Genomic DNA, 13,580 nt, shown 5'->3' on the forward strand with positions numbered 1-13,580 from the left:
ACTTAATAGATCATTATTCCATCTTTTAATAATGATGCTTGAAACCTGACTTCAGAATGCCAATATTACAGAAGGGGTTACATATCTCAACAATATGACTGATCTAATTAACAAGGGGTATTATACAATAAAACTAATAATTCAGCTCACTCAGGATTTTGGATTTTCGGGACTACTGGATGTTATTTCTGTTAATATCCCAAGTTTTTTAAAAAGAGGTTACACAATACTCCACTATACACAATACTATACACAATCCACAATACTGTTGTGGCGGTGCCTAGTGGTGAGCCACGCATGGTGCGAACCCTCGGCTCGGGGTGGGGGGGGGGGGGGTCACGTACCTTGGAATGGGGAGGAGTGGCAGATGGTGGTGGAGTTCCAGGAGTTGAACTGGTTGGGGGTTTGGGGAGGTGTACGGTGCTTGAGTAATAAAGAAAGCTTTGCTTGACACGTGTCCCGCTTCATTGGCTTTGATTGACACTCATGTCTCACTTCACTGTAATATTTTTTCCAGTAAACCCAATAAGTTTCAGGGAAGCTTGGAAATCATGGCCAGTGAATATTTCAGGGAAATGCGGGAGACATCATCTGGGACTCCGGTTTCTAATTATTGGACATAAATTAAAAACAGCTATTTCAGCTTACTTCAGCTTACTGGTTATAAGAAATATTTGGTTTTAAAAAGTACCTTTTTCTAGAGTTCCAAAGCATTTCAGAGGCAATGAACCATTTCTGAATTAAAGTCACTGCAAAGACAGCAGCCTATTGAGACTCCTGTGGCTGTTCCCCTCTTAAAACAAGTGTGCAATCTTGGTTACTGTTGGAGGCAAGGCCTCTCAGCAGAAAATGCCAGCAACACCAGATGGATGGCATCCCTAATGGCTGTTGTAGAGTAAGGTATGTCACAGCCAGAAGGGGCCGAAAGGAACATCCCATCCTAAAACGTCACCCATCCTTTTTCCTCCAGAGGTGCTGCCTGATCCGCAGAGTTACTCCAGCACTATGTCCCTCAAAGGTATATCAAAGGTTAGGCGAGCAAATGTGATAGCACTCTTTAGTTAGCAGTACAGATAGGTATTTCTGTGCCCACAAGCGAGACTTCTGGATGGTATGTTGCCTGCTTAACACGAGGCTCAGAGCAGGTACAGGACATTCTGAAAGAAGAGGGTGAGCAGCCAGAGATTATGGCCCATATTAGTACCAATGGCACAGGCAGGAAGAGATGACGTCTTGCTTGTTTAGAGAGTTAAGTGAGTTAGGTAGGAAGTTAAAGAACAGGACCTCTTGTGTTGTAGTCTCAGATTTACTCTCTGCACCATGAATCTAGCAAAAAAAAACGGAAAATAGTATAGTTGAATGTGTGGCTTAGGAGTTGGTGCAGGGAGGGCAGGTTTCAGATACATGGATCATTGGGCTCTCTTCCAGAGCAAGTGGGAACTGCACAAGGAAGAGAGTTGCACCTAAATTGGAGGGGCAGCAATATCCTCAGGAGTAGAAAGAAGGAACTGCAGTTACTGGTTTACCAAGGAAAGACACGAAGTGCTGGAGTAACTCAGCGGGTCACGCAGCATCTCTGGAGAATGTGACGAGCCCCGAGCCCCGAACCAAAATTCGAGCCCCGAACCAAAATTTAATCTATCCATGTTCTCCAGGGATGTTGCCTGATCCGATGAGTTACTCCCGCATTACTCCTGTTACTCCTGTGTCTACCTTCACAGGGAGCTTTGCTAACATTATTTGGGTGTGTTTAAATATGGGGCGGTAGGTCAGCAAGTGGAGGGATTGAGAAAGCAGGGGCGAAGGCAATTGTATGAAAGGACAAACATGGTGGGAGTGATGGGCTCAAATGCAAGGTGTAACACGGGTCAGGCAGATGATCGTAGAGCCTGGATTAATACATGGAACTACAAAGCAGTAGTTACCGATTAGGGAAAATTCTATTGGATTCATGAGATACGATTCCATGCACAAAGACACGTTGACTATCCAGAATGCAGGTAGATCCCATCTCTCAGAAACCCTTCCAGTAACTTTCTCATCAGTGAAGCTTGGTTCACCAGCCTGTTGCTCTCTGTGTCCTTGCAGCCATTCTTGATTAAGTCACAACATTAGCCACCCTCCAGTGTTCCAGTACCTCATCAGTACTTAACAATGATACAAATATCTCTGCCAAGAGCCCAGTTATATAGGTGCTGCTCAAGCCACAGATCCTCCAGCAGTTTCTTTTTTGGTTAAGGGAACAGCTTTGCCAGCTGCACCCAAAATTCAGTGAATAAAAACATTAGACCATTACATAGTCACTCTGCACAGAGTTGCTATCTCCTTACATCTTTAGTATGCGCACTGATGTAATTTGCAGTTTCTGAATCATCAGCACATTTGGTGAGCCACTTTTTAATCGTGGTACAGTCAGTGGGAGCATGGTACATCTGGCGACACTTGAAGCTGCATGAAAACAAAATCTGGTTAGAACTCAAATAATGTCGCCGCTTCTAGATTTAATCAGGCAACAACATATTAAAGTGAAGCATTTCTAATATATCCTTGAAAGAACCATAGGACAGTACAACACAAGACAGGCCTTTCGGCCCACAATGTCAATGTTGAACATGATGCCAAGACCAATCCTCATCTGCCTGAACATAATCCATACCCCTCCATATCCATATGCCTCTTAAAAGTCTCTGAAATGCCAATATCGTATCTGCCTCCACCACCACTCCCAGCAGGGCATTCCAGGCACTCCCCACCCATTGTATAAAAAAAATTGCCTCGCACATCTCCTTTAAACTTAGTCTCTCTCACCTTAAATCTATACCCTCTACCAATTAATTTTTCCATTCTGCGAAAAAAGGTTCTGACTGTCTACCCTATCTGTGTCACCCAATTTTACATACTTCTATTGGTCTCCCCGCAACCTCCAGCATTCTAGGGGAAGCAATCCAAGTCTGTCCAATCTCTCCCTGTAGCTGATACCCTGACCATCATTCAAGTAAACCACTTCTGCACACTTTCTAAAGCCTCCAAATTTTTCCTGTAATGGTGCGACCAGAACTGCAAGCAATACTCCAAGTGCCGCCTAACCAAAGTCCTTTACAGCTGCATCATGACTTCCTCTTATATTCAATGTCCCGACTTATGAAAGCAAGCGTACCATTTGCTCTCTTTCCCACTCTATCTACTTACGTTGCCACTTGCACAGCGTTATGGACTTGGATCCCACAATCCCTCTGTACATCAATGCTGATATGGTCATGTCATTAATTGTACATTTTCCCCTTGCATTTGATTCCCAAAGTACACCTCACGCTTGGATTAAACTCCATCTGCCATTTCATAACATAACATAACATAACAACACTTTATTGTCACTCGGCACAACACCGAGCGAAATTTCAGCAGTCACACAAAACACAGCAAAAAAGAAAAGAACACAGGACACCCGACCCCAACACAAACATCCATCACAGTGACTCCAAACACCCCCTCACTGTGATGGAGGCAACAAAACTTCCCCTCTCCTCCCCCCGCACCCACGGACAGGCAGCTCGACCCCTACCGAGGCAAACGACACGCACAGCCCCCGCAAGGGGATGGAAGGCCCCCCGGCCGAGCCGCCCCGGGCACCGAAACGTCCCACAGCCACACCGGGCGATGTTAAGTCCAGCGGCCAAGCCGCACCGGGCACTGAAACGTCCCGCGGCCGAGCCGCACCGGGCACTGAAACGTCCCGCGGCCGCACCGGGCACAGAAACGTCCCGCGGCCAAGCCGCACCGGGCACTGAAACGTCCCGCGGCCACACCGGGCACTGAAACGTCCCGCGGCCACACCGGGCGATGTTAAGTCCAGCGGCCAAGCCGCACCGGGCACTGAAACGTCCCGCGGCCAAACCGGGCGATGTTAAGTCCAGTGGCCAAGCCGCACCGGGCACTGAAACGTCCCGCGGCCGAGCCGCACCGGGCACTGAAACGTCCCGCGGCCACACCGGGCGATGTTAAATCCAGCGGCCAAGCCGCACCGGGCACTGAAACGTCCCGCGGCCGAGCCGCACCGGGCACTGAACGTCCCGCATCCGAGCCGCACCGGGCACTGAAACGTCCCGCGGCCGAGCCGCGCCGGCGATGTTAAGGCCCACAGCCGAGCCGCGCCGGCGATGTTAAGGCCCGCAGCCGAGCCGCGCCGGGCGATGTTAAGGCCCGCAGCCGAGCCGCGCCCCGGGGAAGAGACCCAACAAAAGAAAGGTTTCCCCCCACCCCACATACACAGCCAAAAACAGAAACAAAAACCATCCCAACACCGACACAAACAAAAAAAAGAAAAAAGAAGAAAAAAAAAACAACAGACTGCCAGAGAGCCGCAGCCGTTAGGCGCAGCCAACAACTCACATTTCTGCAGCTGATCTATATCCTACTGTATAGTTTGGCAGCCTTCCTCACAGTCTGCCAGCAATCTTGGTGTCATCTCCAAACTTACTAGAGAACCTGTCTTTGTGTCCAACTCATTTATATATATTACAAACAGCAGAGATCCCAGCACAGAAGCCTGTGGAACTCCACTGGTCACAGATCTCCAGCCTGAATATCGTCCTTCCACCACAATCCCATCTTCTAACCATAAGCCACTTCTGAATCCACACAACTAAGTCACTGTTAACCACGTGCATCTTAATTGTCCGGATCAGCCTACCATGGGGGAATTTTATCAAATGCTTTCGTAAATTCCATGTAGACACCATTCACTGCCCTACCTCATCAATCACCTTTGTCACCACCTCAAAAAACTCGATCAAGTTAGTAAGACATGACCTGCCGTCTGCAAAGTGACGCTGACTGTCCCTAATTAACCCATTCTTCCAAATGGGAGTAAATCCTGTCCTGAAGATTCGTCTCCAATAGCTTCCCTACCGTTGATGCAAGGCTCACAGGCTTATAATTCCCTGGATTCTGCCTACTTCCCTTCTTAAATAAAGGAACAACATTAGCTATTCTCCAGCCCTCAGAACCCCGTTTGTGGCTTGAACAAAAGACAAAGATCTTTGTTGAGGCTCCTGCAAACTCCTCTCTTGCCTCTCTCAATAACCTGGGAAAGATCCCATGAGGTCCTGGGAGTTTATCGACCTTAATGCTCTTCCAGGGCCCAAAACACCACCTGCTTCTCAAATTGCCCATGCATATTAACATATTTTTTTTCAAAGAATCCATTTCACATCCTACTTAAGTCCAAAAAGCCAAACTGAATAGAGATGGAGTGAGTTACTATGGAGGTGATATTCTACAGATGCAACATTACAAAGCTAAACAATGATTCCACTTGCGTACCCTAATGATTCAGATGAAAATTAAAGAGCACAATGCACTATTCAAACGGCAGAGATCAGTGGTGCCATCTGTACAATTTCCTTTTTGGTTAATTCGTAACACTGATATACGTCATGTTTTTCTTATTCTTGTACGTGAGAAATTGCGCTGTCCAATATAGCTGCCAAGTACACCCACGGTAACTATATTTAAAAACCAAATTAATGTACATAGAGATTGGATAGATATGATGCAATGTGATAAACCAGTGTCAAAGCAAATACTTTATACAGAATGCAGGACAATACAGCACAGGAACAGGCTCCGTGGCCCACAATGTCTGTGCTGAACACGATGCTAAACCACACCAATCCCTTCTGCCTGAATGATTCATTCTCTTCCGTTCCCTGCATATTTACGTACCTATCCAACAGCCTCTTTAACCACTGTATCTGCTTCCACCACAACCCCTGGCAACGCATTCCAAGCACCTAACACTCTCTGGGTAAAAGAACTTGCCAACTACATCCCCTTTAAACTACCTCTCTCACAATAAAGTCATGTCCTTTAATATTTGAAATTTCCACCTTGGGAAAAATATTATCTGAAAAATATAACCTATCTATGCCTCTTATAATTTAATAAATGTCTATCAGGTCTCCCCTTAGCCTCTCGCACTCCAGAGAAAAGAATATAAATGTGTCCACCCTACTTATATAGCTAATCCAAGCAACATCCTGGTAAACCTCTTCTGCACCCTCTCCAAAGCCTCCACACCCCTCCTATAATGGAATATAACCAGAACTTCATACAATAAGCGGCCTAACCAAGATTCTACAGAGCTGCAGCATAAGTTCCTGACTCTTATACTCAATGCCCCAATCGATAAAGGCATATAATTTGCCTTCTTTGCCACTAACTACTCCTGTTGCTGCTGTCCAAGACTTATGGACTTGGACCCCAAGAATTCTCTGAACATCAATGCTGTTGAGGGTAATACCATAAATTGTATTCATTCCCCCTACATTTCACCTTCCAACATGCAATACCTCACACATTCCAGGTTTAAACTCCATATGCCATTTCTCCACCCACATCTGTACCTAATTTATATCTTGTTGTATCTCCAATAGCTATCTTCACAGTCTGTAATTTCGCCAATTTTTGTACCGTCTACAAACTTACTAACCAATCTGTCTACATTTTCGTCTTTTATATATATTCCAAATCATAGAGGTCCCAACAGATTACTATTAGTCACAGACCTCCGACCAGAATAACACCATGTCATCATTACTCCGGGTTTTATATGGATAAGCCAGTTCTAAAATCCAAACTAGCAAGTTCTTTTTCAGTTTTGAGTTTTAGAATGCAGCATGGAAACCGGCCCTTCAGCCCCCAAGTCCACACTGACTGTCGATCGTCCGTTCACACTAGTTCTATGTCACCCCACTCTATACACTGGGGTAGAGACAAATTAAACTATAAACCCAAACGTCTTTGGGATGTGGGAGGAAACCGGAGCACCCGGAGGAATCCATGGGGTTAGAGGGGTGCCTGGAGAACTTCATAGTACTCCTCAAATGTGTTGAGGCCTTGTGGAAGTCTCAAAAGCCGTTGGAGGTGTACATTAAAAACAAGCTGCCAGTTGGTATCTGTTGTTTAACATATTCATTTTCCCTACCGTTGAACCTCCATGAGGTTTCAGAAGATGATAGCTAGTATTGACCATTTAAAATACTCACTGTTATTTCCATTATACCTCCAATACAAGACTTGCCATTAACACATTTGTTGACACTACCTTTGAACTCCACTGCGTGCAAAGTTCAGAGGACGCCAGCTGGTATCAATCGTCAATATATTCATTGTCCTCTCCTTGACACATCAGCACTCAGAAGCCACCAGCTGGTATCTGCTATTATTCCTTATTTGTGTACCCTGTTAAGCCAAGACCCAAACTGTCGCGATCCAGTGTCAAATTACTAACATATTAAGTATGCTTACCTTTGTACCTTGTTGCATTCCGAACAGACAAGTCTCGACTTTTGTACAATGTAAAAGTAAAGCATAATTCCTGTAATTAACATATCAATCTACCTCACATCTGTATTTTCCTCAGTTGTTATCTTTTTTGGTGTATAAATGTCCTGCTGTACCGACTTAACTTTGGAGGAAAAAAAACTGCAGATGCTGGTTTAAATCGAAGGCAGACACAAAATGCTGGAGTAACTCAGCGGGTCAGGCAGCATCGCGGGAGAGAAGGAATGGGTGACGTTTCGGGTCGAGACCCTTCTTCAGACTCAGTCTCAAGAAGGGTCTCGATCCGAAACATCACCCATTCCTTCTCACCCGTGATGCTGCCTGACCCGTTGAGTTACTCCAGCATTTTGTGTCTACCTTAGACTTAACTTTGGAATTGTGATCACAGCCTTTGACTGAGACACTTCTCTCCTTGTGCAAGTAAAACTCACTGCTGATGGTTAATCTTAATAATTCCTTGAGTCTTATTAAAGGGTTGACTTTGTCATCCTTCAAGAGCCAACTAAGCCATGAAGCAAGCAGCTGACAGGGTTAAATTTCTACACAAGTCACTTACCAGAAGACTTCATTACAGCGGCTGCACTGCACTCGCCGAGCCTTCGGTTCCTGTACCTGGATCACCATTGGACAGTCAGCACCGGGACAAAGCTGCAGTTGGTAGTGGCTCTATTTGAAGTGCAAACAAAACAAGAATTAGTTGAGAAAAAGCAGCAGACCCTTTCAGATTCCACAATAATAGCCTCCTTTTATTAAAGGAAAAGGGCCCAAGATTCTTAGACTATAACTCTTACATATCCAATAGTGTATCCAGACAAAGGATAGGCACAGGTTACATATTTTTGTCAAACTTGATCCAAAACAATCAGATCAGATAATACATAAATAGAATCAAGCCAAACTCAAGGCAATAAATAGAGCAAAGGGGAAGATGCAGACTGGAGAATATAGTTCTCATCATTATAGTGCATCAGTTCCATTGACAAAATCCAATGTTCTCAAAGGGATAGAGTTGAATCAGACAATATCCTAGCTTAAGGAAGGACCGTTCAGAAGCCTGATAACAGGGGGTAAGAAGCTGTCCATGATTCTGGTGGTGCATGCTTTCAAGCTTCTGCTCATGGGAGCAAGGAGAAGGAGTAATGACCCGAGTAGGACAAGTCTTTAATTATAGGTAGACTCAAAATGCTGGAGTAACTCAGCGGATTAGGCAGCATCTCAGGAGGGAATGGGCGAGACCCTTCTTCAGACTGAAACGTCATCCATTCCTTCTCTCCCGAGATGCTGCCTGACCCGCTGAGTTACTCCAGCATTTTGTGTCTACCTTCGATTTTAACCAGCATCTGCAGATTTTTCCCTAAATCTTTAATTATGTTGGCTGTAAAAGGTACCATGGCACTACTTCAAGGATGACCAGAAAATTATTCAGTTAACCAACTTCATTGAATCAGATCATCTGACCATTTCGCTTACCAATTTCTGTTGTTATAATGCCAAGGAATCTGCTTCATGCAAAGATAGAGCCTTGATTTCACACTTTACCCAACAGACAGCTGGAACTATTAACCTTCTGGGAGGTCATTGCGTCTTGGCCGATGCTCTAAAAAGCCTAAACTGCATACAGTATTCCAAGCAAGGCCCCATCAATACTCTGTGTAGCTGCACCAAAACCACCTATGTTTAAGGTCTAATCCATTTGCAATGAAGGCCAAAATATCACTTGCTTCTTTAACTGCTTGATAGACATATTAGTTGGGTTTTTAATTGCGATTCATGCACTGGAACATTTTTTATTCACTTGCATCCTCTCTGCCATTTAGATAATAATCTGCCTTTTTATTCATCTTACTGAAGTGCATACCCACCCAACACCACCTCCCCCCCCCCCCCCACATTAAATTCCACTTGTCAGTCATTTGCTCAGTCACTCAATCCATCCATAACCGTTGGAAAAATCAATGTATCCTTATCACAACATGCCCTTCCACCTATTTTTATACCATTGGCAAATATGGAAATCTTTAACATACTGTTCCTTCCTCAGAGTTATTAATGCAAACGGCAAACAACTGCAGCTCAACAACTGATCCCTGTGATACACTATTAGCAATCTTCAAATCTAAAATGGGCGCATTCATTCCCACTGTTTTCTACAAGGCAGCCATTTTTCAGTGCAAGGAATTCTCAGCCCCATAGCTTCAAGGAAACAGTAAGGAATCACTCTTCAAACTGCAACCTTGCGCAACAGCACACCGTCCTCCAGCTTGAACATTAATCACTTTACTTTTCAATTACCACAATAACTCCAGTATTGAAAGCTGTAGGATAGATCTACAACAAATAATTCTAATTAAAATGCAAAAATAACTAAAATCTGTACCCATCTACAGTTTTTTAAAGTGCTTCTATTTCTGATTTGCATGTATCAGTTAATTTGCAAGTTCAGTATTACTTTCAACTTGGGTGTCACAGCAGTATCCAGTGCTGAATTAAGCAACTTTCACCCATTCACATGGAGGGAATTGAGTACAGAAAATTTCAATGGAGGAAGCAATGTTTTCTTTACCCAATGCAGCTTATAATGTTTCCAACAATTTTTTCAATGGTTCAATGGTACTTCATTGTCAGATGTACCTAGGTACAGTGAAATTCCTTTTTTGCATACAGTTCAGAAAAAGCTTACTATCCATAGGCATAATCAGAGTGTAGAAACAAAGATCTGCAGATGTTGGTTTGGGCACAATCATGCTCAAGTACACGAGTGCAGGAATAGTACATTAAACTGCGGCAATACACAAGTCGCCATGTTTCAGGTACCATTGTGTGTGATTCAAGTGATTCTTCTCAATGTTGGGATACCTTAAATTATTTGAATTACCAAATAAAATTTAGGTTATGTTTAAGTACTTCTTGGATTTGGACAACAAAAATGGAAATTTGTTTTCTTGAAAAAGGAAAGACATGAGCAATAATCTTAAGTGTTCTGGAACTGCTGTCGGTGCAACTGTCCTCTCTTTCGTCCAAGTCTGAAGAAGGGTCCCAATCCAAAATGTGGTTTATCCATTCCCCCCACAAGTGCCGCCTGACCCCGCTGAGTTACTCCAGCACTTTGTGCTTTGCTCAAGGTTCCAGCTTCTGCAGTTCCTTGTCTCTCCAGAGATCAGTTCTTGTCACTTTATCTCCCAGCTTGCAATTGTGACAATGGACGTCTGCAGTCTATTTGTGGTGGACAGCACCTCTCCAGGCTTAGTTTACTCCTTTCCCAATATCTACACTCGCTTTCCAAGTTGGTCAATGGCCAACAATTGGAGGTCCACATTAATCTTATCCCATACTATGCTCAAAAAACAGGAGCTTTAATATACATTAAATATACCTTTGCATGAATACAAACTCAACAAAATATACCAATTTTAGTTTATCTTTGCCTTGGATTTTATGTTTCATCGTTAACTTCAATCAGAAAGTTACCTCTTCCTGTTGAATGCTGGCAGAGGTCTAACAAGTTCTTTACTTGTTCAGTTTTTAACAACTCAACCACCCCACTCCACATAAAGATGAATCACCACCTACCTCCACATAATCTCTGAAAAGGTAGCGCCTGTATTTTTCTTTCAGTTCTTCATTCAAGATCAAAGTAAAAGCAAAGTCTTCAGGCGTTCGGAGCAAGCAGTCTTGCGCCATACAGGAAATGCCTAATGAGACAAAAGGGCTAGTTTCTAGTAAGTCAACACTTAAAGAAACCTGTTAACAGTTTAACGGAGGATCAATTTTTCCAGTAAAAGGGTCTTCATTTTTGTAAATTCCATTTTTGTAATCTTGCTGATCCCAGTCAGCTGCATGGCTCTCCGTACGTAGAACATTTTTTGCAAATAGACCACATTGGAACTGGGTATCAAGTTAAGTTTAGAGATATAGTAGGCTCTGTAAGGCAGTAACTCTACCGCTGTGCCACTATGCCACCCATTGGCAAATAGACTGCAGTACATTCTGCAGATGGCACTCAACAAGCAAAGATCTCATCCTGTGTTGTGATAAATTTAGGAACCACAGATTTTGTATCACTGGTACTCCCTGATTGAAAAACTGGAAACTCAAGACCCATTTACAAACACAGAAATGCACAGGAACAGAACCTTCGGCCCACAATGTCTGTGCCAAACATAAGGCCAAAACCAACTCTTTATCTGCCTGCCCATAAGCCATATCCCTCCATATCCATGTGCCGACCCAAAAGTCTCTTAAATGCCACTATTGTATCTGCCTCTACCACCACCCCCGGCAGCGCATTCTAGGCACTGAATGTTATAAAAAAAAAACTTTCCCCACACATTGCCGTTAAACTTTGCCCATCTCACCTTAAAGCTATGTCCTCCAATATTTGATATTTCCGGTTCTGTCTATAGACCCTATCTATGCCTCCAATAACTTTATATACTTCTATCAGGTTTCCTGTTAACCTCAGGCGTGCCAGAAAAAAAAATCTGTCTATCAAACCTTTCCCTGTAGCTAATACCTGCTAATCCAGGCAACATTATGCTAAATCCTTCTGTACCCTTTCCAAAGCCTCCACATCCTGCCTGAAATGGGGAGAGCCGAACTGCAAGCAATACTCCAAATGATGCCTAGCCAAAGTGTTATCAAGTGGAATCATGATTTCCCAACTCTCATACTCATCTTCATAACCACAAATGAAGTAGCTAATCTTTCAGAATGCTGTGAATAAGATTTGGTCTTAATGCATTTTAAAGGTGCTCATTAGCTGTGCCGTTTCAAAGTAAATTTTAGTTTGGAGACTCTAAAACTTTTCCTTTATGCTTGGATGTTTTATTGTCAAAGATTCAAATCAATCATATAATATACCAGACTGACGTGGACCCGTTGGGTCCAAATATCTCCTGTGGGCCTCTCCTGGGGCAACCCACCCCAAACTGACGATCCTGCGGGCCCGGCAAGCCTCCTCCAACTGACGATCCGTGAACCTGTTGCCGGGCAGGGAGTGTCCCCTGGGCGGGTGAGGAGGGACAGGGAAAGAGAGAGGGAGCCACTCACCCTGGCCCCATTCCGCCAGAGCGAGCCGTGGACCCGAAACCTCAGCTCGTTCCTGCAGCTCGGCAGCGAACAACGGCGGCCATCTTGTTGGACCGCCGTCGCCTCTGCTGCCACGCTGCACCACGGGAGGAAGGTCAGGCACGCGGCACACCGGTCCTCCCGGGGGGGGGGAGGGGGGAGCGTGTTTATTAAAGTATATTGAGTAAATTGTTTTTAAAAGATAACAAAAGTTGATTTATTGAGACCGTGGGGGAAGGGTGAGTAGGGTGGGCCTAAAATTGTTGCGCTATCGTGTACCGTGTTCGCTCTATTTGCGGATGAAAAAGGCACAAACAAACATATATATAACAAACAGAAAGAAAACCAAATTAAATCAAAGAAACAGTGCAATTTACATTTACCCCACCATCATTTTCAAACTGTTGGGAATAAACTGAATTACAATTTTACAATAGGCAATAGACATTCAATGTGATCATGGCAATCGGTACCCCGTTCCTGCCTTCTCCCCATACCCCCTGACTCTGCTATCTTTAAGAGCTCTATCTAGCTCTCTCTTGAAAGCGTCCAGAGAATTGGCCTCCACTGCCTTCTGAGGCAGAGAATTCCACAGATTTACAACTCTGACTGAAAAAGTTTTTCCTCATCTCCATTCTAAATGGCTTACCCCTTATTCTTAAACTGTGACCCCTGGTTCTGGACTCCCCCAACATTGGGAACATGTTTCCTGCCTCTAATGGGTCCAATCCCTTAATAATCTTATGTTTCAATAAGATTTTGGGCAAGGAACTGTTGTGGGGGGGGGGGGGGGGGGGGGGGAAGAGAGAGAGATTGAGAGAGATTTGCATCTCCATTTAGATATACATTTAAATATATATACCCAGATCTCTGGCACTGTGAGGCAGCAACTCTACCGCTATGCCCCCTGTAGATGTATTGATTTAAAACATTACATGGTCGCAATTAAGGATTGATTTGTACCCATTATTAGTGAAATCATATGCACTAAAATTTATGGACCTAGTAGACTTTAATACTCTACAAATAATGTTCAGAGCAAAAGAAAGAACACTTCCTGACTGTATCCAAGGTTTGTTTTCAGTGAGAAGCAGGTATCCACACGGGAAACTATATGTTTGAAAAAAAGAGGGTAAGGACAAATGTGAAAAATAGATGTGTGACTGTTA

The 13,580-nt window shown here is 43.9% G+C and overlaps 1 protein-coding gene across 1 annotated transcript in view; it reads right to left on the reverse strand.

Moving 5' to 3' along the window:
- Positions 1 to 13,580, reverse strand: part of arih2 (ariadne homolog 2 (Drosophila)) — a 50,630-nt gene that overhangs the window by 11,122 nt on the left and 25,928 nt on the right. Inside the window, exons 6-8 of the mRNA XM_078414223.1 lie at positions 10,915 to 11,036; positions 7,901 to 8,010; positions 2,331 to 2,448 (exon numbers count right to left, since the gene is read on the reverse strand). Of these exons, the coding sequence (XP_078270349.1) occupies positions 2,331 to 2,448; positions 7,901 to 8,010; positions 10,915 to 11,036 (350 nt within the window). The remainder of the gene's footprint in view (positions 1 to 2,330; positions 2,449 to 7,900; positions 8,011 to 10,914; positions 11,037 to 13,580) is intronic.

The sequence above is a fragment of the Rhinoraja longicauda genome, chromosome 17 (assembly GCF_053455715.1).
Source record: "Rhinoraja longicauda isolate Sanriku21f chromosome 17, sRhiLon1.1, whole genome shotgun sequence".
NCBI lineage: Eukaryota > Metazoa > Chordata > Chondrichthyes > Rajiformes > Arhynchobatidae > Rhinoraja > Rhinoraja longicauda.